This window comes from Phaethon aethereus (genome assembly GCF_964289735.1).
Source record: "Phaethon aethereus genome assembly, chromosome: 3".
Classification (NCBI taxonomy): Eukaryota; Metazoa; Chordata; class Aves; order Phaethontiformes; family Phaethontidae; genus Phaethon; species Phaethon aethereus.
This window is the reverse complement of record NC_138576.1, coordinates 31,146,255-31,169,771: the sequence shown is the minus strand read 5'-3', so window position 1 is coordinate 31,169,771 and position 23,517 is coordinate 31,146,255. Positions and strand designations below refer to the sequence as shown.

General features: G+C 38.3%; 1 protein-coding gene across 1 annotated transcript in view; it reads left to right on the top strand.

Moving 5' to 3' along the window:
• Positions 1-23,517, top strand: part of EYS (eyes shut homolog) — a gene marked incomplete at both ends in the record, with an annotated part of 830,586 nt that overhangs the window by 125,033 nt on the left and 682,036 nt on the right. The window contains 2 exons of the mRNA XM_081998016.1: positions 2,035-2,157; positions 15,164-15,268. Coding sequence (XP_081854142.1) covers positions 2,035-2,157; positions 15,164-15,268 — 228 coding nt within the window. The remainder of the gene's footprint in view (positions 1-2,034; positions 2,158-15,163; positions 15,269-23,517) is intronic.

Below are 23,517 nucleotides of genomic sequence, written 5' to 3'. Positions count from 1 at the left end.
AAAAGTTCCATGTTAATAGCACACATAAAGATGAAGAAAATCAAAGCTTATCTTGCTTCCTTTGCAGGTTTTTCAGGCCAGTACTGTGAAACAGAAATGAATGAGTGTGATTCAGCTCCCTGCTTGAATGGTGCTGTCTGTCAGAATGATGTCAACAGCTATGATTGTTTTTGCCCTGAAGGTAAGTTGTTCCAAATAATTTATTTTTATTATATTTGACAATTTTCAAAGTTGCCTGCAGTCTGAAAAACATTTTCTTGACAGTCTTCAAAACCATTGTTAAAATTTCCTTTCTATGGAAGTTATTAATTCTTTTCTGAAGTCTCATTTGCATCTTTGCCCACCAAGGCACCAAATAAAACAAGCATGGTCATAAAGAATCAAGACAGATGTATTTGTGCTACTTTTTTTAGAAAAAAATCATGTAAAGTCTGAAGGAGTGGAGAAAACACAAATGTGCAGTACATGAAATCCATGGAAAACGTAATCAATAAACTTACAAACAAAATATTTTATCCTGATACATTATCTTGCAGCTTTGTAACTGAACATAGCAAGCAAATTACAATGGCCATAATAATGACTGTAATACATCTTCAGTACAAAAACCTATTAAAACTTTCACAGAAAAAAATAATGTGATTTTCAGCACTTTTGGTCTGTTTCTTTAAAAATCTGTATTTCTCACTGTTATCAGAAGTGTATGAACAAATGAGTGGTTTCAAGAGAGAAGTAGTTAAGTATTTAAAATTACAGTGTCTTTCTGAGATACTTTCACAAATGGGTTTCTTCTGAATATTTGTATGGTTTTTTTAAACTGTGTTTTTAGTTAAAAATAAATTCAAGGTTGTGATTTATAACCTGGTACTTTGTTTCTGCATTTTAAACTGTCTTATACTTGTCTGATTTTAATCTTCAAGTAGTACTATTTTGTAAGTATGGACTGATGGTGAGTTGATTTCATAGCTCACAATATTTCATGTATTTATATATTAATACAAGCATTCTAGTGCTGATGATAAGTTCCGAAATACATCATGAAAGATGAAATTGCTACAAATAATTCTCATAAGTACAGCCTCTGTCATTAGTTAGTTTAAATTAAAAGCCAAAACACATATTGGAAGGCAGTTGAAAATTAAGCTTGGAAAAGAACATTCTGCTGTTTACTCTGCCTGACCAGCTTATAGAAGAATAAATCTTGGCATCCACATTGATAATTTTGTGACTTAGTTGTTACCTGAGAGGCATTGGCCTGATTAAATGCAAATGAGAACTGTTACTGTGTACATTATTAATGAACTAAGGGTAATTCTAAAGTTTTATCACTTAGGGATCAGTGGAAATTAGTTCCATGGTCAGTTTGAGAAATTATGGGAATATGCCTTGCACTGAGGGTGTTGATAGCTTAGCATTAGTCATGGTCTTCCTGCAGCCATGGCCTGTGACAGCACTAATGATAGTCATTTTGTAGCATGACCATGAATTAGAATACATTTACAAGAGTGTAAAATGTCAGATATTGGAGTGGAGATTCTCCAGTAATTTCAAGTACAAAAAAAACTGTTGGAATTCTGAGATTGCTAAAAGTCACTATGACACAAGAAACAAATAGAGAAAAAGCAAAGAAGTAACTATCTGAGAGATGATTTTAAAATCTATAATCAGATGTCCAAACCCCAGCATCACTTATCTTCATCTGCAATGTTCTCAAAATGGCAGAAGATATATAGATTCATAAGTCTCTGCTAAAAAAGAAATTTCAACTAGATAAATGAAAATACTGAATCCTAAATTTGATATTTCAGTTATTAGCTCCTTTTAAAGTATATTAGTCAAATGTATTTTCCTATTACTGACAGAGCAGAAAAACCTTTTAGAAAGATCTTTCAAAAAGACTTCAAGATAATTTTACTACAAGAGTAAATTGAAAACAATCTATTTTTTAGAAAAAGGGACCCAAAGACATGCTTTAGAAAAAAAGGCACAGATATAGCTGAATAATACATAGATCTTTATTTTTTTCCAACCAAGGATTTGAAGGTCTGAACTGTGAAATCAACTTTGATGAGTGCACTTATGGCTTCTGTAAAAGCAATTCAACTTGTTTAGACCTGGTTGCAGACTACAGTTGTGTGTGTCCTCCAGGATTCACTGGTAAGATTTATTCTAACTTTGAAAAAGACATTAAATAGTTAAACTTTTTATTTCCTTTTCTGAAATTAAAATAAACTCTTTTTAACTGCATTTTGTTCAGTGTTTTAGCATTAATAAAAATAAATTTAACTCAATGTTCTGTGCTATTGGTAATCTGCTTTAATTTCCCTACTAATATGATCAAAATTGAAAGCAGCGTGTATGCTGTTTGACTGATGGAAAGCAAGACTGTATTTTGCCTAGGAAAAAAAGTGTTCAAAAAACACCTATTCTATGAAAAATAGGTGAGCAATGATAGCTATAGCTGTTTGTCTTCAGAAGATCCTATCACAGCCATACTTGATTGAGACAGAAACAGGAATACAATTTTAGCAAAATGACACTTTGTTCTTTTCAAGAAAGATACCATCAGATCCTTATGATAAATAGCGTGCAAATTTCACAATTATTTGTGTGTCTAACAGGTTTAAGAAAATAGCTCTTGCATCAGGAGCAGTCTTCATGGCCCTACGTTCTGCCAGAAGCAGCTAATGGGATCATGGGGAAATCAATAACACTGTTTCCAGAGTATGCCGTCTTAACAACTAATATGCTGTGATGTCAAGGACTGGAACACACTAACTTGCAGCTTCTGATTTCAGAGGCGCAAATGGAGAAGCATTAGTCATAAGCGGTAACAGGAAGACAAGCAATGGCAGTCTCAGAAATCATACACAGTTAGTGGGTGTTGTAATAAAAAGCCAAACAGATATGTACAGAGAGCTCAAAATGTGTGGTGACCAATGGAGAGGAAAGAAAAAAATGAGAGAGATCTATAATGGAGAAATGAAAGGTTAAAGAAGCAAGTAGAGCAGTGAAGGATGAGGAGGCAAAATTAAGTTAGAAGTAAATAGAGCATTTCAGGTTGATAGTAACACCAGTGACATCCAGTTTAGGAGCACTTCATACATATTTTGTCAATGGTTAAAAACAGGCAGATGGGACATAAGGATTGTAAGATGGCACACAGATTTAGGATCTGTGAAAGTGATAATAGTTGCAGTTCCCACAGATGTCAGATTTTGCTTGATTCGTGCCAACATATTCTAATATTATTCAGCATTACAAAACTGAGATGTGCTCTATTTCCTACAAGATCATATTCTCCTTTTCTTCTTTCTTTGATAACTGGCTTTGCTGTCATGAGTTTGCATAGTATATGCCTATTTTGTGTCAATCATGAAAATAATGGGCGTGATTACAAAGTATTTGTTCATATAAATAGAAGCATTTTTTATGCAATAATTTTAAAAGACAGAGCTTTAAAAACTTATGGCTGTACCACAAGGATAAAAATGGAAAACATCTATCTTTTCTGTAGTAGGTTGCAGTCAGTTGGAACTAGGGAATGCAGGAAAAGCTGTTCCTTTGAGAATACAGCTGTACTACTTTGGGTATGATGGAATCCATGTTACAGAACCATAACTACCAAGTAATGTGTGGGTGTCACCGAGGCAGCCTGTGCCAGGGTACACTCTCCTTAGGAGAAGAACTTTATCCTAGATTCGTACTGATGCACACAGATTGCCAATAACATATCTGTTCAAGACAAAAAAGTGTCAAGATCTGTCAACGGTAAAAGAGTTACCAGTGAGTCCCGGGCAGATTTTGATGGATACCTTGAGGCCTATGTTGAATTCATAGGAGTTCATATGACTGCATAACAGGCCGTTATGAAAAGGCTCTGTTTTCTCCTGCGTTTCCTGTGTGAGAGACTTTTCATCATGAATGAGATACTGATCTCACTTCATATTGGCTTTTTTTGTGAGACAGGACAGCTCGCACAAGAAAACAAATCAGCCAGTCTACTGACTGGAATTGGAAGTAGGGACAAGGATCCTCCTGATTACACTGAATATTTTAATCTGTGCTCGTGCTATTTGTATAATAAATGCATGGTCAGCCATTGTGGTTGTCATTAGGTCTGCTCTTAGGCCTTCCAACAACTGCTTCAACCTCCCTAGAAGGAGTCTTCGATGCAAAATACTGAATATGAGAGCTTCTGTCTTCTAAAAAAAGCAAACAGTGGTAAAAGAACGTTCCATGTCCTTCTGAGTTCTAGGACTGATGTAAATAGCCCAAGAAGATATTACCATAATAACAGTGATACACTCAAAAAACTTTTAGGAAATATAGTGTACATTTAGGAATTTTTTGTTTAAGCAATGTAGAAATCCATATTATATAACGAATGTATAAAAGTGCTGTTAACTGCACAGTCAAAATTGTTATACCAGAAAACTTATCAATATCTACTCATTTTCTTTGGTGTTATGTTCAAATTTCCAGTGGCTCTCTGGGTCCTACAGGTGACAGTTTCAGTCTTCTCAGGAAGGAGTGGGGGATTTTAGGCCTTAGTCGTTAGCATCTTGAGCCCTTTCCCAGGAGAAAGATGATGTTCCCAGTGGGGGTTTCTTCCTCCTTAGTGAGGGGTCCAGCTGGGGTTATTTTTATACATTTTCTCATTCAGCCTGTATCTTTCGCCTGCACTGCCAGCTGCCTTCTGGCAGCAGCCCCCAGCCCCACCAGCCCCACGCACACAAAGGGCTATGGTTTGTCAGGCAGTGACTGAGGTGCGGAGGGGTGTCAGCCCTCTGTTACCCCCAGAGCTGAAGCTGTAGCGCGGAGGCAGCAGTCACTGGCCCTGGAACAGGGGTTAAACAAGCAACACCCAGCTCAGGCCATGGTGAGGCTGAGCTCCTGCACTGCCGGGTCAGCACACAGCCGGGCCTTCTCCTGCTGTGGGTGGAAATCATATTTACTGGGCTACAACTGTTAGCTATGAACAAGGAGGCACAAGTTAGAAAGTTCATCAACAGATTTGCTAACTCCCTGCTGGCCACATCTTGTATTTTTCTGATGAGATTGATCAAGGAAGTGAAATTTGAAAAAGTCCAGAAAATGTATAGGGCTGGTTTTTTTCTTTTCAATTTTTTCAAATGCATTTATGTTCTCCTAGCATGTTAAAAGGCATTTCCAAATAAAGCTTAGCTTTAGCAGCTGAGCTGGTCAGGTACAAAAACTGTCTTAAGCCTAACTGTTTGCTTGTCTTGCCAGTTACTAGCTCTGTGCTCCGGTTTGGTGGTGCGTGCCTTGAGCGTGAACACTCTGCTGGAAGGGCAGCATCGGACAAGAGCGAGACAGGTGCCTGTTCAGATGGTCTTGGCTGTGGTGCTCCACAAGTGGTGGAGCTTGTTCCTCTCCTGGGAGCAGAGCCAGGAAGACGCAGCACCATGTGTGCAGCAGGGAGCAGGCCTGCATGGAGGGAGCAGCTCTCTCCTGCTGAGGAAAGCCAGCAGGGTGGGAACACCCAAAACAACTGAGAGAATCCTGAGAGGAGCAGGGAATCTCTTTGCAGCTTTGCTCCGAAGTGCAAATTTTATTTTTAAACAGGTGAGCACCCAAGTGCTGGCAGCTTTTCAGACTGCTGCATGGGATTTCCTTTACTCTGAGCAAGATAGGCAGATGGAGAGAAGCAACTCCTGAGAAAGACAAGGAAAAGACTTTCTTAAATCAAAGCTTGCTCTCAAATGCCCTCTTGTGGGAGTCGGCATACACAGGATCACTGTAATTATCCCGTAGTAAAGAGCTACTGAACAAATGGACAGATGGTGGCACTGCCACCTCCTTCCCTCACAATGTTTTGTTCGATTTTGTCAATCAGAGGGGTTTCAAGAACACTTGGCAGTTGATATAGGTAAAGACGGTCGAGTTCTGTTAACCTGGCAAGCCTCAACAATTAGAAAAAGACTTGCTCAGCACATCCAGACTAGTTAATTTGGGCACTATCAGTATCTGAAGATAGGTGAAGTAGGGAATTTTAATATTGAACAGTAGGAAACCTTTAGTACTTTAAGTAGTAAGATACCTTGAATCAAAGCATCAGTCAGGTGGGCTGGTATGGAATTCGCCAGTGATACAGAAGGAGGAAGCAATTTTCTAAGGTGTTGGTTACTGACTGTTTTCATTATTCGAGTGAATTTCCTCTGGTAGTGTAAGTCACTGGAACCCAGGAATTTTGTAAGTCAGCGTTCTGGGATGAGAAGGCATGGGTTTTTTCATCTCAAATAAGTGATGGGATTATATTTTGTCCATTGTAAACCCTTTGCCTATTTTAAATATTACACAGCAGACTAAATAAATTTGCAAGCCTTTTAATATGCTTTCTGAAGAACAAATTTATATCATTTCCCCTGGCATGTCTCATACTATGAGATTTAGGAATCCTGTAGTAGCTATTGTGGCTAAAGAAGTGGTCCCTGCAACACTGAACATTCAAAAATCCAAATTATAAAAGGATGTGCAGTGTCCTCTAGCCCAACTCACTCCATCATGAGGCAAAAGGTGACACCTTTTTTCGTGTTTTCAAAAATCTTTTCCTGTACGTTCTTTTTCTAAGATTTTCTAAGCTTCGTTTTCAGTGAGCCTGCAAAAGTTGTTCTATTTTAAGCAGCCTTTGGCTGACCCAGATGTTTTCAGTTAACGTCAGGACCACTGCACAGTTTAAAATCATTGAGTCACTCCATCCCCACGCTAATCATCTCCAGTCCTGTCCTCAACAGTTCAAAGGAAAGAATTGGCCTCAGAAATCTGCTGGTGCTTACCCATCTTTAGTCAGTCACAGATACTCAGGCTTGCTTGCATCTCATGCATCAGATTATTGTTCCACATCAATAAATAGCCCTTACAGAAGCAGCCCAAAAGCCAGGTATTCTTTTCTCTAATGTCCCCTGATGACCAAGTTCATATAAACAACATGCCTGTATTTGATCTCTAGTCAGAGCGCTAACGTTTTTCAAACCAACCCAAAACCTGGAAGGTGAAGACTGAACAGGGTGGGATAGTTCCATCAGCTCGTGGCCAGCAGAGCTATCACTCATAGCAGGCCCATGGCAGCATGAGAGCCAAGAGCCGCCTTTCCCCTTGCTCAGCTGGGATGGTGCTGGTGGGCTGCTGGTTTTCAGAAATACTCCAGAAGGTGGGCTGCAGAGGGCAGGCTTCCCACAGTTGGGTGTGAGAATTTCACATGCTGGAAAATAAACACTATTTATGCATACATGGAAAGGTATTAAATATGTATTTCTGTGGTTATTAGAGAATTTTTATTGTCACATGTATGTGTAAGTGTACCTTCTTCCCCTGGAAGGAATTCAGGTTAGAACACTGAGTGGAAAGAAAAAGATCAGTAGAGTGCAGAAAAGTCTGTTTAAGTTTCATCATGCTGCAAATTACATTACAGAAAAATTTTGGTAAACTAATACACAAAACCTACTGAATTGCATGAAAGAAAAACAAATCAATTATACTTCAGTAGCAATATTTTTTCCAGTCATCTAAAAAAAAAGCAAAGGCTCTTTTTTTTTTTTGTGAGAAATCATATGGCACATTTCTCCAATAGTTTTCCATTTTCAAATACTAAACATGATTTCTTTAAATTAGAAGGTGAATAGTAACAGTTGGAACCATCTGAAAATGAGATAAGTTAATTATTCAATCAAAAATTTAATTAGTTTATATGGGATTTACTTTATCATTGCTCTACTGGAGGAGTTATGGGATTATTTTTGCATTTAAGTTTATCCCCTTTATTTTAGATATAAATTTTTTTTCCAATAGTGATGCCAATTGTCATGCCTAATACAATATATGTAGAACATGCATTGATATATTTCTGTGTGTGACTATGTATTTAATTAATTTTGGATAAATTGGAACATAATAATTTAAGATTAATAGGTTTGTTTTTCAATAAAAGAAAAGTTGCCAGTTGCTGGGAGGGCTTTATCAAATTAAAAAAAAAAGCAACCATGTCTAGAGAAACTCATGCAGTGATTAAAGCACACTCAGAAGACTCTGGAAAACATAGTTGAAATTCTTAGTCTTCCTGAGTTACTGTGGGAAATTAACCAAATTTTTACTCAACTCTATACTATTCTATAAACTATTTCTCTTTTCTCCTTTTCTTTTCTTGTGTTTTCTATTTATTTATAAACAGTTAAGGTCATGGATGACATCATAATACGAACAGTAATATGCCAGCACAGTGACCACAATTTTTACTTTTTACATCTGAGTGTGTCTGTAAAAATAACATATGGATATCAAGACAGAATTTCCTACTGCATCAAGATTTTTATTATAACCGCCTCAATTAACCTATTAGGACTAAATTCTCTGTTACGACATGAGCAATCAGTGAATGAACTCTGACATAAGAAAATCTGCCTCCAGACAACTTCCCCAGCGCACATTTTCCATCCCTCACAGATATTCTGTTAATGAATTTGAGAAACGGAAGGGGCATGTTATGCAGGAACAGTTTTCTCTTTTTTTTTATAGCAGATGGTCCCTCTTCTGAAAAAAAATCCATCAAATCATTGACCTTTGACACAGTCTGTTGTTCAACACCACCTTTGCAATACCAACTAGCATTGTACCAGAGGTTTTGATACTAAATCGTATTTCCCAGTATATACTGGGCTGTGTTTTTAACAAGTGAAACAGTTTACCCTCTTCTTTGACAGAGACATACTATAAAAGGTATGACACTATCAGTTTTAATATGACCACACTAAGTAGTAGCCACATTTGGTGCCATCTTCAGTAACACAGTTGACTTTTTTTTCTTCTTCACTCTTTGGCTTTTTTTTTGTCTTGTTTTTTTCTTTTTCTTTTTTTTTTACAGCTTTCTCTTTCTCAGTTCTGCAACTGCATATAACTACCGATTTTGTTATATTTGAGGCATTTTACGTATGTTAGACATTTGTTCTTTGTCCATTTTTTATCCCTAGATCTGTTTTTGCCCAGGTCCTGTGTTTGTTTCACTACCACTAACTGGCCACAGGTGAGCTGTTAATAGCCTTGGAGTCTTCAGCACCATCCTACAAATGCACCTTCAAGGCCTCTGCTCTCTCCCCTGTATTCCTTTGCACTGCAGCCTTACTCTAGGGTCATAATTAGTTCATTCTATGCAGAGTAACTACTTGTTTTTCCTGTCTACACCTTATTAACAATAAACATAACACAGAGCCATAGCATTATGGAATTGCTTAGGTTAGAAAAGACCTTTAAGATCATCAAGTCCATCCATTAACATAGCACTGCCAAGTCCACAACTAAACCATGTCCCTAAGCAGCACATCTACACGTCTTTTAAATACGATACAACTGTACAAAATGAAACTAAAACAAATGAGGCAAGATGCACTTGGCCACTAGACAAGTCCTGAGGCCTCTGGTGTTAGCTTGACACCAAACCTGTGGCCTGATGCTAGCAATGTCAGTGCCATACACACTGGGCTACAGGGCTGCAGTGCTGATAACGGGGACATTACCCCACAACTTGACTCACTTCATTTAAACAGTAGGTTGACCAGAGACTAGTGCTTGCCCAGATCTGAGGAGTCTTGAAGTAGGAGGGGAAAAATGTTAAATGCGGAGTGATGTTTTTGAAGCTGTTTATACAACTTTTAGATTTTTTTCCTTGTCTCGTTTGCAGTCAGGCAAGAAATAGAACTGCATATATTATTTTCTCTGGTAACAGCAAAGCAACACCTGACAGCCATTTTTCCTAAGAACCTCCAAGGGCAGGACATACACATTCCACATGATGAAAATGATGCTACAGGGTCCAGCTGCCGTGGGGCTGGCTATTTCTGGCGCAGAAATATATCTGGCTCGCAGAATTGTCTTGATGTTGTCCCAGGAAAGACCCTGTCGTGGCTTAACCCCAGCCAGTAACTAAGCCCCACGCAGCCACTCGCTCCCTCCACCCAGAGGTGGGTGGGGGAGAGAATCAGAAGAGTAAAAGTGAAAAAAGTCATGGTTTGAGATAAAGACAGTTTAATAGGTAAAGCAAAAGCCACACACACAAGCAAAGAAAAAAAAGGAATTCATTCATCACTTCCCATCACCAGGCAGGTGTTCAGCCATCTCCAGGGAAGCAGTGCTCCAGCACAAGTAACAGTTACTTCAGAAGACAAAACCCAACTCAGCATTTGGGAAGACAAAGTGCCATAACTCTGAACATCCCCCCTTCCTTCTTCTTCCCCCAGCTTTACATGCTGAGCATGATGTCATATGATGCTGAATATCCCTTTGGTCAGTTGGGGTCAGCTGTCCCAGCTGTGTCCACTCCCAGCTTCTTGTGCGCTCCCAGACGACCTGCTGGTGGGGAGGTGTGAGAAGCAGAAAAGGCCTTGACTCTGTGAGAGCACTGCTCCGCAATAATGAAAACATCTCTGTATTATCAACACTGTTTTCAGCACAAGTCCAAAATGTAGTCCCATACTAGCTACTATGAAGGAAATTAACTCTACTCCAGCCAAAACCAGTACAGACCTACAGAAGGTTACAGGGTGAGTGAATTTATTCTGGATGTCTTCTAACAATCCATAGATTGCCTGTATGCTCTACATTAGGTCCATATAGCAGAAGGCAGTTAATGTTGCCCATTAACCACCTTGCACTGAACACAATTACTTAGTTTTGATTAAAGCACACATTGAATTCAAAAACATTCAAGCCTGATTTGAATGCATGAAGAGCATTTTTCTTCCGATCACCATCAGATTTAGAAGTTTATATCAAATATTTTATTTAAATTTTTGTCTTCAACTTTGAACTACTCAATCTCATTACCTTTTCTACACAAAATGAAAAAGCCTCTTACTACCCAAATATTTTCTCTTTGTAAAGACACTTATACACTGTAATCAAGTCACTTCTTGTTTTTGTTTATTCTAAATGAAACAGATGGAGCTCCTTAAGCCTTTGCCGACAGCATGCTTTCTTCAGTTGTTGAATAAATTGTGTAGCTTTTCCTGCATCCTTCCCACTTATTTTTAAATATGGAACATTGTAGTTAATGTTTTATGCAGAGGTATTTTACACATCAGTAGTTTTTCTTGCTTTTTTAAATACGTCTGAGATTTTTTTTTTTTTTGGTCACAGCACTGCAATAGCGCTCGTATGCTGAGGTCTTCACCAGTCCTTTTCAAATCACTTTTGTTGTTTCCTCACATACAGTTCAGCTACAGTTCAGTAGCTATAACCTACATATCTTTTTCTTTGCTTATATCGGGCAGCTGCAAGTGACCAAAAGTGACCTGCAGTACATTGAAAAATGCACTGTTCAACTAAACAAAAGTTATCACAAGATTTCAGTTAGTGAATATACTTGCTCTCTCTCTCTCAGGGAGACACAGGAAAGGAAGTGAGTGGAAATGCAGTTTGTTTAAAAGTTAGTGTTAAAATAATAAAATAAGGGCTTTTCACATTTACCTACAGAAAAAGAGGCTCAGGGAAGTATGAAGTGGCTCATTTGTCTCATTACGATTTTCTCATGAGAAAGACTTGAGGGGTGAATATAGGTTGAATGTGCCAAAAGCTGTACTGTTCTTTTTGTAACAGTAGGGCTTTCCATCCATCCCTCTGTATTTTTACCCATGTACATTTATGGTGTGCATGAAGAATGTGTTTGTTTCTGCCTGTTAATGTTAATATTTTTTTCCTACACCCTAAGTGTCCTCTGCTGCTTTGGCTACTGCGTGCCTGGACTCACATCTGTCTTACCTGACTAATACAGAAATGTGTTTTAATGGAGAGACAGAGTGGAGATACAGATTTCGATAGAAGCACTAGGTTCCAAAGTGTGAGCTCTGTTACCACACACCAAGTAACCTAAGACCTTTCCTATTCTATTTTAAATTTCCTAGGCTTTTTGATAAGGATGACTCTTGTTCCTTCCTTACATGACCACAAATTTGGTATACTTGCCCTGCTTTAACTTACCATGAGGCATAGCAAATTTCCAGACAATCCAACTCACTACAAGAACATAAAAGCTTTTGGACCTTCTTTTGTGTTATAAACACAGTGTGTGCCCTGTAAATTACATAATCATAGCATTATAAGAAAACAGTAAAGATCATCTATTCCATCCTCATCCCAGCAGAAAACATATACTATCCTGTGACATTCCTGATATGTTTATCTCATCTTAAAGAAGTCCAACACTATCCCTTATATTCCTCAGGCAATCGTTCCAGTGTGTTATTACACTAACCATTAGAAAGAGTTACTTAGCATCTAATCAGACTTTCACTGCAGTTTAAATGCATTACTTTTTATCCTGTCCACTATGAACATGGAGAACTAAAGACATTTGCAAAAGTCTTTTCTTATTTTATGACTGTCATCACATTTGTGGGCATGATGGTGTTGGGTTGATGGTTGGACTCGACTTGATGAAGAGGTCTTTACCAACCTTAATGATTCTATGGTTTCTATTCAAATCTTCCTTATTTAGGCTTTACAGCCCCATTAATTTTTTTTTTTCCTAAAAAGTCACGCTCTTAAGTTCTTTGTCATTCTTGTCATGCTCATCTGGACTGTCTTCATTTGGTCCACATGTTTCTTGAATGCAGCTCACTGCACAGTGCAAAGCACTCTACATCTTTACTCCATCTAGATGAAAACAGAAGGATCACTTTATGCTTCTAACTGGTTATGTTCCTTTTTATATATCCCAGCACACTATTTTAATAAAATTCTGGGTTTCAGCTGTATTATGATATCTTCCACTTGTTCTGACTGGATAAGTTTGTTATTTCAAACTCTATCTCCAATTTGTAAAAATTTATGAAGACTTCTAATTCTGTCCTCCAACATACCTTTTTGTGTTGCCATTAATAAGCTTACTCTGTTGTCCACCATCCAGATTGTTATTGAAAAAATTGAGTGGAACTAGATGGACAGTAGGCCTCTTTCAAAACCTGTGTAATTCATTCATCCATTTTGATAGTGATAACTAGTGTATGAATATGGCTTTCCAACAATTTTTACTCATCTGATAATTTTCTCTTATAGTTCATATCTAGTCCAATTATATAGGATTTCACACAAGATATCAGTAGAAATATTACTGAAGTCAAGGAATATGAGATATGCTACTTTTTTTTTGTCCACAAGGCCTGTAACTCTGGTGTAGAAGGGAATTGGTTTGCTTATGTAAGGCTCATTTTTAATAAATTATTTTATATTTATAGGTTCTTACAAGTAATCAGTTTAGTAACTTTTTCCCATATTTCCTACAGGAACTGAAAATACGCAAATGGATCTGTAATTTCAGTAAGAGCCAGACAGCTCTGTCTTCTACTCTTTTTTAAAAGCTGACTTTATTGAGTCTTCAGGTTCTTTACCTATCTTCCACAAGTTCACAAAGAAAACTACTGAGTTTTTGTCAGTCAGCTCCTGAAGTATCCAAGGGTGAAGACCAACTAATCTGAACATCTAACTCATCTGACCATTCTCCAGCCAGCCTCCTCTATTCAACACTGAAGTTTTGCCCTTTAATAATAAGTATCAATTATGACAATGATCTGCTTGCAGCTGAGCTTTTTACTGACGATTGAAGCAAAAGAAGCAATGAACAATTTAGCATGATTACCATTATCAGTAGCCATCCATCTCCATTGAATGGCAAACCACACCTTTCCTTCATCTTTAATGCTGAAGTCCTTACAGCAAGATTTCTCATATCTTGACCATCCCACGATAGCCATATCTTATTCAGTACCTTTGCTGGTCTGATTTCATACCTACATATTTATGCTGTACTTCTAAGGTTATCCTTAGTAACCTGACCTATTTTTTGTTAGTTAGGCGTTTTCATCCTTTGAAAAATAGGAAGTGCCAAGTTGGTCTCCTAATACCCAGTGTCTTTTTCTCCACGAAAAGATAGTTTGTCCTGGTGTACTTAAAAAAAAAGCAGTAACTTTCTTAATTACCTTTTTACTTTACTTCAGCCTCTCAGGTTTCACATCAGAAATTTTCTGCATTCTTTGCAACTTTCCTGAGTTCCTTTGGGTTTATGTTGTTTACTCCCCTCTCCTCTCCCCTTCCCATGGATCTTGATTCATCTCATCCAATTCTTCACATTCCTTTCTTCATATTCAGAAATTGCTCTACCCTTTTACTTAGAATCAAATCCCAGAAAATCTCTGTTTGTAGTTGCCTTTTCCACTATTGCATGAAAAAATAGCCAATAGCACATTCAAGAATCTTTGCATTTTTTAATGATTCCTCTCCAAAATGTTGTTTTCCATCACTTTCTGGGTAGTTATGGAAAACATAAAACCAATAATTTTGCTCACTGACATCAGTGACAGCTACAGTTTTCCTTCTCTGTCACTAGAGTATATCGGTATTCTGGTATTCACGGGAGCTCTTAATCTCTACAGATGTCCCTTGACTTTGAATCAAAGTTGGAACAGAAAGATGCCAGTATAACTTATACCAAGCTAGAGCTTTTGCTGAATTAATACAGTGCACAATAGAGAGATGAGGGACTGCAGATTTTCTTTGGTAAGCCTAATCAGTTAATTGTTTTCATTAAGCCACCTATTATATTATCTTCTAAATACTCTTTTCTATATGTCTTCTGTATGTTCTCCCCTATTTCTGTTGTTTCAGATATGAATTAATTTGAATTACAGCTCAATTAAATCTCTTTATAAGAAAAAAAATTAAGAAACAGCTGAGTGAACTTGTGGTTTTCTGCTGGGATCTGAGAAGTGGCTTTATTCATATAAACATGGAAGCAACCCTGAGAAATATTTTACTTATTATTTTTACTGAGGTTATTTAATCTAATTTAATTTAATAGTTTTAAAATTGTGGCATATCATTCTAGTAATTATGGTGTGGAGATGTAATGTTAGAATACACAGAGAATATATTTGCAAAAGTAGCTTATACTTATTCCCTGAAAATATTTAATTCGTTAACCATCAGCTATGATCTATTAATATCTCTAGTTTTAGAGCTGTCAAGCAGAAATAAAATAGTGTTTCCAACCTGGAAAAGTTAAATTATGCAGTTGTCACTTGTACTGTGAAGTAGCTTTTCTGCTTTCCCAAACCAAGCATGATTTATAGTTCTGATGTTTCATTTTCTTTTCTGCCAGACAAAAACTGTTCTACGGATATTGATGAATGTTTGTTCAAGCCCTGCAAAAATGGAGGCCATTGCCATGATCTGATTGGTGAATTTTACTGTAGCTGTTTGCCAGGTAAGGAGTCAGGTGATATTTAGGTGAGAAATGTTCTGTGGTATTCAAGAAAGAAATAATACAGTTTTTAATAAGCACACAACTAAGTAGTCATTTATCTTGCTTGAAAAGAGAAAGGACTGAGCAGGTATTCTTTAAGCCTACTCTACAATTGCTATGCAGCCCATGTCAGCAGAATTTGTTTACAAAACATAGCTTGTGTATCAGAAGTCCTGATGAATGCGAACTGATGAATGAAGAGTCTTAGAAATCAGCCAACACTGTCAGTGGTATTCACCCCAGAATCTTTGAGGAATTCTGAATTTCTAAATCTTTGCAAAAGTTAATTTTCTTCCTTCAGTTAATGTAGAATGATTTAGTTTCCTTCTTTTCTACTAGCAAAAGTTATCTTTTAAATATCTTATTATACACTAAAGAAAAAGATGGGGAGAATTTATACCGTAGTTGTCATAAAGGTTGCTTGCAGTGATGAGAGAAGCTATTGATAACTGAAATCATCAATAATATCAGACCAACTTTTCTGTCTTCATACGGCATACATAATTTTTATCAAATATGCAGTATCTTACAAATATATGAACTTACATGCTTCAGTGTGGCTTTTTCTCCATAGATTGGTGCTACAGGGCAGCTTCTATACATTGAAATGTAATATCTTTTAATATAACCAGATAATTTAAATATATGAAACTTGTACAGTATAACTAAATGTTGATTATTGGTTTTCCCTACTATCTTTATCGTGGGTCAGCTAGTCATCATCTGATTGGAAAGCAGCAAGTAAAACATGAAATGATAGTACTTTTTCAGCTGCAGTTTTTTCATACTCTTAGGTCACTTACATTTCATTAAACCTTGTTCCATCATGTCAAGTTAGCAATATAATGGTGAAAGAATCAAGCTTATATTTGGACAGATATATTTGCTTATAATGGACAGGAAAAAGAAGCGGTTAAAAATATTATGTTGCTATAATAATTATGTTTTTATGTAAGAGATTTAAAAATGTACACAAGCTATTTAAAGTCTAATGTGTAAATAGCCTGAAAGTTATTGAAGTGTGAAACAGAAATAGCACTCACAGCCAGCATTGCCATGAAATCATGGTGTATGTGCTTAAAAATAACTTGAATATATACATAAATACATATGAGTATTAGTATATATACAAGTGTATGCATGTGTGTATTATACATGTTCATACATATATATATAACCTCTTTTAAAGACCTGAGAGTCTCCTGATACGCTTTCAGGAGACTGTCTAATGTCTAAGTTTTGTCTTTTTTATTGTTGTTATTATTAATTACCACGGCTAATTTGTTAAGACTGGATTCTTATATGCTGATGTAATAGGTTAGTTTTACTTTTTAAATTGCAAAGCCTGTGACTATATTTCATTACTCTTTCCATGGTGGATAAACCAAATGTCACACCACATTTTGTCAAAGAGTATTTTGTTTTGTGTGATCACAGACACAATGAGTATAAAAATATCTGCCTGCTTTGCAGGACTTAAAAAGTGAGATCATATGCATGAAATTATTATTAAAATGCTGTAGGAAATGCATATATGAATTCTCAGACTATATACATTTTCCATTAATATTTTTGAACACCTGTTAGATACAGTTTTGTGAAGAATTAACACATCTACAAAATACTGGATGAAAATGATGATTTAGACAGTATTTAGTCTAGGAAGGTATGAGGTTGTGCATGCATATACTGAATTTGAAAGAAGAAATCAAGGAAGTTTATAAATAAAAGAAGACAAATTATATATAATAATTGTGTATTATAAGGACTATCAGCACAGGAAACAGGACATGAACCTACCAGTTGTTACAGCAGTTCCCAGTGTGTATTCTTCTTCGACTATCTTCTGTGATCTTCCTTTTTGAGCAACATTTGACAGGCTTCTGTATTGGGTGAGGAATAGCTTCTGGAGGGTTTTGCCTTGACATATATACATGCCTATACACACCACCTTCACCTGACTGCTAGTCCGGGAGTGTCAGACAACTACTCAGTGGAAGCTTGGGGAGCAGATACAAATCTGGTAAGTAGAAGCACACTTCCTGGAGGGCAGAAAATAGAGGCCTGGCAGTTGTTGCAAGATGGTCCTTGAAACCATGCTCAGGATGAAGATCTATGCAATGGTCGTCGTAATGTGCTATAGGACAGTCTCCAATATCAACTGAAGCAAATACCTCAGGCAAAACAGAAGCCTTGATGCATGCAGTACTCCTGAAACATGATGGTGCCATGTAGGTTTTGGGCTGCAGACAATACTCCTTTCTGAGGTGGGGGTGATGGTGGCCTCACCTGTGAAAGAGGTGAGCAGACTGCATACCATTATAGAGGATGAATGCAGGAGATCAGTAAGATCTTTCTACACACCCTGTAGAGGCAAAAGCCTGAGCCACATGATGCAAGGAAAGATGAAGAGCTAGAGATTATGCTTAAAGGAGTAGTGGATGGAGACTCTCAAGATGAAAGATGCCGAAAACTTATGACTCTAGCAACAGAAGGAATATTCCTTCTTTGCCTGGACACCTGCAATTACTGAACAGGCACAGTACCCTGAAAACAGGTGAGGACAAAGCATATCTGTCAGAGAAAGCATTGAAGCCAGTGGAACTTGAACCAACTGCCTGCACCAAGCACAAGTGGTGGGTAATAGAAGAGATTTCCTTCCTCAGGGGATGGAGGAACCAGTCTGCCTACCTGTCTTCACTTCTTGGAAGATTTGCTGCTTACTGGGGGCTTGAATCTCAGATCCTTCAGGGAGCCTGCTGATGTTCATCTCACCCTCAGACTGCTACCTCTTGCTGCCCATCCAAATGTGAACTGACAGTAGTACTAAGGGAGACCTGGAACAAATTGAAGAGTGATTAAGGAGCGCTAGGAAAAGTAAAGAAGGGCCTGGGGGGCCATGTGGTGTTTTCCTCAGTCTTTTCAGTGAAAGTCAAAGGATGAGGTAGGTTTGGGTGTGTCATGCAGGTGAAAGCTTGTCTGCCTGGCTAGTATTGCAGACAGATCTTTAGCTTTTAGTACCCTCTGTGAAGAACAGTAACTACTGGTGAGAGATACGGTCCAGCTGACAAAGTGGAATAAGAGCATTTTTGGCAACAGGCTTCCTACCCTAATGAGAGGGCCTTGAACTAGATACATGACAGAAGGATTGCCATAACATGAAGAGAAGTAAAGGCACATGGAGCAAGGAGAAAATCTCTAGGGGACAGAATAGTGGGGAGGCTCTCACACTTGTGAAAGCAGAATGACTTGGGGCCAGAGGTGGGGTATCCCTCTTCACTATTTATGCACAAATGCATGCAGTGTGTGATACAAACATGAGGAATTAGAAGTGTGTGTGCAGTTGCATAGCAACGATCTCATGGGTTTTAGAGAAACATGGTGGGATAACCAACATAAACAGAGTGCTGCAGTGGAAGGATACTGGGTCTTTAGAAAAGACAAACTGAGAAGATGAGAAGGAGGGGTTTTACTCTATGCCAAGGAGAGCCTCAGATATACTGAACTTGACTTTGGAATGAATGATGGGCCAGTCAAGAGGTTATGGGTAAGGATTAGTGGACAAACCCACACTGGTGATCTAGTGGGCAACTGCCACAGACCACCCGATCAAGAAGAAGTAAATGAAACCTTTTTTAAACAACTTGAAGAAGTCTCACCATCACAGACCCTCATACTCATGTGCAACTTCAACGACTGCAGTGTTCACTGGTGGAGTAATAGGGCTGGGCAAAAGCAAACCAGGAGACATCTGCAGCGTTGAGAAAAAAGAAATGCAGGTGATCAACCAGATGATATGGTAGACATTCTGCTGTACTTGTTGCTCACAAACAAGAAAAAAGACCGGTGAGGGATACAAAGCAGCCTTGGCCCTAGTGACTGAGTTGAAAATCTTGTGAGTAGAGGCAGATTCACAGCCCTGAATTTAAGGAGAGCTCATTTTGTATGAGGAATCTGCCTGACCGAATCCCCACCCTCAGGGAGCGAAGGAGCCCAGGAGAACCTTATCAAAAATGGTAACAGTCCATTCCAGTGTGCAGAAAGCTGAGCAGGTGTGGCAGAAGGATGAGGAAAACATAAGCTGGTTTATGAATGATGTTGTGCTTGCAGTGACAAAGTTTATGGAAAAGAGAGAGGTTAGTAATGGCTTCCCTGCTTCTTTTTACTGACAAGTTCACCCTCAGGTGACTCCCAGACTGCTCTGCCTAGAGGCAGAATCTGGGGAAGTGAAGCATTACGCATGGCAGAAGAAAATAATTAGGAAGGACTTGAGCAAATTAGGCATACATAAGTATGTGGGACCTGAAGATATGCACGCACAGGTGCTGAGCGAGCTGGCTGGCATTGGTTGGATGGTCACATCCAGAGGATAGTGGTCAACAGCTCAATGTCCAGATGGCGATCGGTGATGAGCAGTGTCCCTCAGGTGTCCGTATTGGGACCAGTACTCTTTAACATCTTCATCAATGACATAGACAGTGGGATTGAGTGCATCCTAAGGAAGTTTGCAGATGACACCAAGCTGAGTGATGCAGCTGACACACCTGAGGGGCAGGATGCCATCCAGAGGGATCGGGGCAAGCTTGAGAAGTGGACCTATATGAACCTCATGAAATTCAACAAGGACAAGTGCAGGATCCTGAACCTGGGTAGGGACAACTCTCAGTATCAGTACAGGCTGCAGGATGAAGGAATGATTGAAAGCAGCCGTGCTGAGCAGGACTTGGGGGTACTGGTGGATGAAAAGCTGGACATGAACTGGCAATGCGTGCTTGCAGCCCAGAAGGCCAAGCATCTCCTGGGCTGCATCCAAAGCAGCATGGCCAGCAGGTCGACGGAGGTGATTCTGCCCCTCTGCTCCACTCTGGTGAGACCACACCTGGAGTCCTGCATCCAGCTCTGGAGCCCTCAGCACAGGAAAGACATGGTCCTGTTGGAAATGGTCCAGAGGAGGGCCACAAAAATGATCTGAGGGATGGAACACCTCTCCTCTGAGGACAGGCTGAGAAAGCTTGGGTTATTTAGCATGGAGAAGAGAAGGCTCTGGGGAGACCCTATTGCTGCCTTTCAGTACTTAAAGGGGGCTTCTAAGAAAGATGGGAAGAGATTTTTAGCAGGGCCTGTAGCAATAGGACAAGGGGCAATGGCTTTAAGCAAAAAGAGGGTAGATTTTGACTAGATCTAAGGAAGAAATGTTTCACAATGAGGGTGGTGAAACACTGGCACAGGTTGCCCAGAGAGGTGGTAGATGGCCCATCCCTAGAAACCTTCAAGGTCAGGTTGGATGGGGCTGTGAGCAACCTGATCTAGTTGAAGATGTCCCTGCTCCTCACAGGGGAGTTGGGCTAGATGACCTTAAAATGTCCCTTTCAACTCAAAGATTCTATGATTCTATGATCTGGAAAACTTGCCTTGAAATGGTAGAGAAGCACATTTTGAGGAAGAAGTGAGGAGTCACTCTTTAAAAGTTCATAACTTCTCCCCATGTAATCTGACACTTAAGGAAATATTAATCTAGAAGGTTTTGGAGTTGTAGAATGTATTCAGAAAGCAAGTAAAAGTGATCAATGGAATAGAGCAACTGCCTTACGAAAAAGCGAAGACCCTTTAAATCTGTAGAAGAAAAGCATGAGGGAAGAGAGGAAGCTTAGAAAGAAAATCGTGAAAGCACGGGCTAAGCTGAAAGCAGAGCTCTTGTTCACTGAAGCCTGTTCACAAGAAGCAAGAAGGCACTTGAAGAACCTAGTGGGATTTTAGACTAAAGCACATAAAAGAACTTTTAACAGATGACATTATATTTTTAAATTTCTTACCGCAGAATGTGACATAGACAATTTTAATTAGAAAGTTTGGTAAGGGTTTAGACAAATTCACAACCAAAAAGGCTGTAAATGGATACTAAAGGATCCTCTGACTTCTTTAATACACCTGAATGTGCAGAGATTTCAAAGTGAACAGACTGCTGGAAGTGGCTAGGCTAACATGCTCTCCCTAAATAGCCTCTCTTTTTGCTGCCCTCCGTTTGGGGCTACATGCACCATTGCACTGACCCCAGAGGGTGTTTCTTAGATTCTTACAGGATGTTCCCACATTTTTGTCTTTTACAAAACCTTACCTCTACTACACAGCTTCTCTTCCATCCCTGTTCATGCCTCAGTGATGTATTATCCTTGCTATCCCTTGCTGAATACACAAAAAATTCTTTTTTGCAGTGGGATTAGTGCATGATTAGCATGATTGCTAAAGCAGACTGATTTTGAAGCAGAAAATCCTGTCAGTTGAGATGCTTGGATTGATGGATTCAACCTAGAATCAATTTTTGTTCAGCTTAATACATTGAATCAAAGGAGCAGTACTTCTGATTAAGAGTAAACTCACACACAGAAAAATTGTAAATCAAATTCTTCCTTTTTGGGAGGTTTGCTGTTATTAAAGTTTACTGTACCATGAAATAAGGCTGTATTTTCTTTCAAACCTTTCTGGCAAACCTTATTATGAAGTAGAAGCTTATACATGAAAGTTTTTACTCCAGGAAAAAGCCTTAGGAAAAGTGTTGATGCTGTGACTCAAAAAATAAAGTGAATCATCAAGATTACAGATGGGAAAAATTTAGGAAATCATTCAGTCTTTTATACTATTTCTGCGCAATCACTCTTAACACAGAATCTGTAATGTTTATTTCTTTGCTTTCATTTCAAAGTTGCCTGATAAGAGGGTCTACCATTTTTTATGTGAAACTGATGCTCAGCTTACTAAAAAAATTTTCCTGATACGCAGTTTAAAATTCCTATTATCAATTTCTTGCTCCAAGTTACAATTCATGTATATAATTTGGAATTATATGTAATCATAATTAATATGTTATATAGTTTATAATTGTATATAATTACCTATAATCATAAAACTATAGTTTTTCTTATACCGCTAACATTCTTACACTGGGATAGCATTCTTGCTAAAGAAGTCCATCTAATCATCTGTAGAAATGCTGTCAGTCTACAACTTAAAGAAGATGCTATGAATATTCATATAGCAGAAGACTACAGAACTGCTTGAAGGCAGTTGATAGTGGACTCGATATTTTAAAGAAATAGAGGTTAATACATTCACATGATGTTAGCTCTTTTGCAAAGTCTTTATACTGAAACTTCTGTGGGCAGTCACATCCATGAGATATCAGTGTTGACTCTTCATCCAGGAAAAGGGCTGAGGTCACTGATAGTCAGAGCTGTTGGAGAAGCAGGGGTTATGCAGATGATGGCTCCCCAAGACCTACCACATACCTGACTCTTGCAAAAGCAGTACCTGCAAGCAATGAGTGACAGGGAACATCACTAGATGTCCTTCCCAGGAGTTCCTCCTTACATTTATAGGTGATCCATACACTAGCACTAATTCTCCTCAGATATTTGTGAAATGTTAAATATATTTTTAGTAACTCTAGTAATTCTTCTGTGTTTTGGAGAATCTTGGCATATTTAGCTGTTTTTCTAATAGCAAGCTTCCTGATAATGTCCAGCCATTTGCTACCATAGAAGGCCTGACTATTCATTTCACTTTTTTATGGAAGGCTTTACAAAATTAGTTAAAGACTTCAATTTTTTGTTATATTAGGTGTAACATTTTAATCATAAAAGGCCTGGCAGAAAAAAGGGACAATTCTAAAATTGAGAGAGCCCTCTTCTATAAAGAAAAAAAAAAACCAAAGCCAGAAGTATCCTACAGTTTTTTCAAAATAAGGAAGTAGCAAAAATGATCTTCCTAGGCCATTCTTTTCTTTTTCACTCTGCAGTGTAACGGTTAAGCTGTCCTCCTTCTCTCCTTCCCAGTAACATTTATAACATGCTATTTAAGCCTGGTACAGGAAAAGGTGCCATTTAGTTTAGCTTTCTAAGATGTATGAAATAACATATTGAATAAATCATGATGTCCTCGTGAAACTCAGACATTACTATAGGAGGGTTGTTACCAGAATTTTGTGTATGTATCAGCAAAAATGTCAGACAAAATTACATGTGGTAATACAACAGAAGAATGCTGATCAGTCCTAGCCTCAATCTGAAAGAATGACAGAGGAGACATGACAACAAGGCTAAGCACAAAACACCCCATTTGGAGACCTAGGACAGAATCTAGAAAGCAAATGTATAACCCATCCTTTCTGCACCGAACATTATATATGACACCTATATACACCATTATATATTATA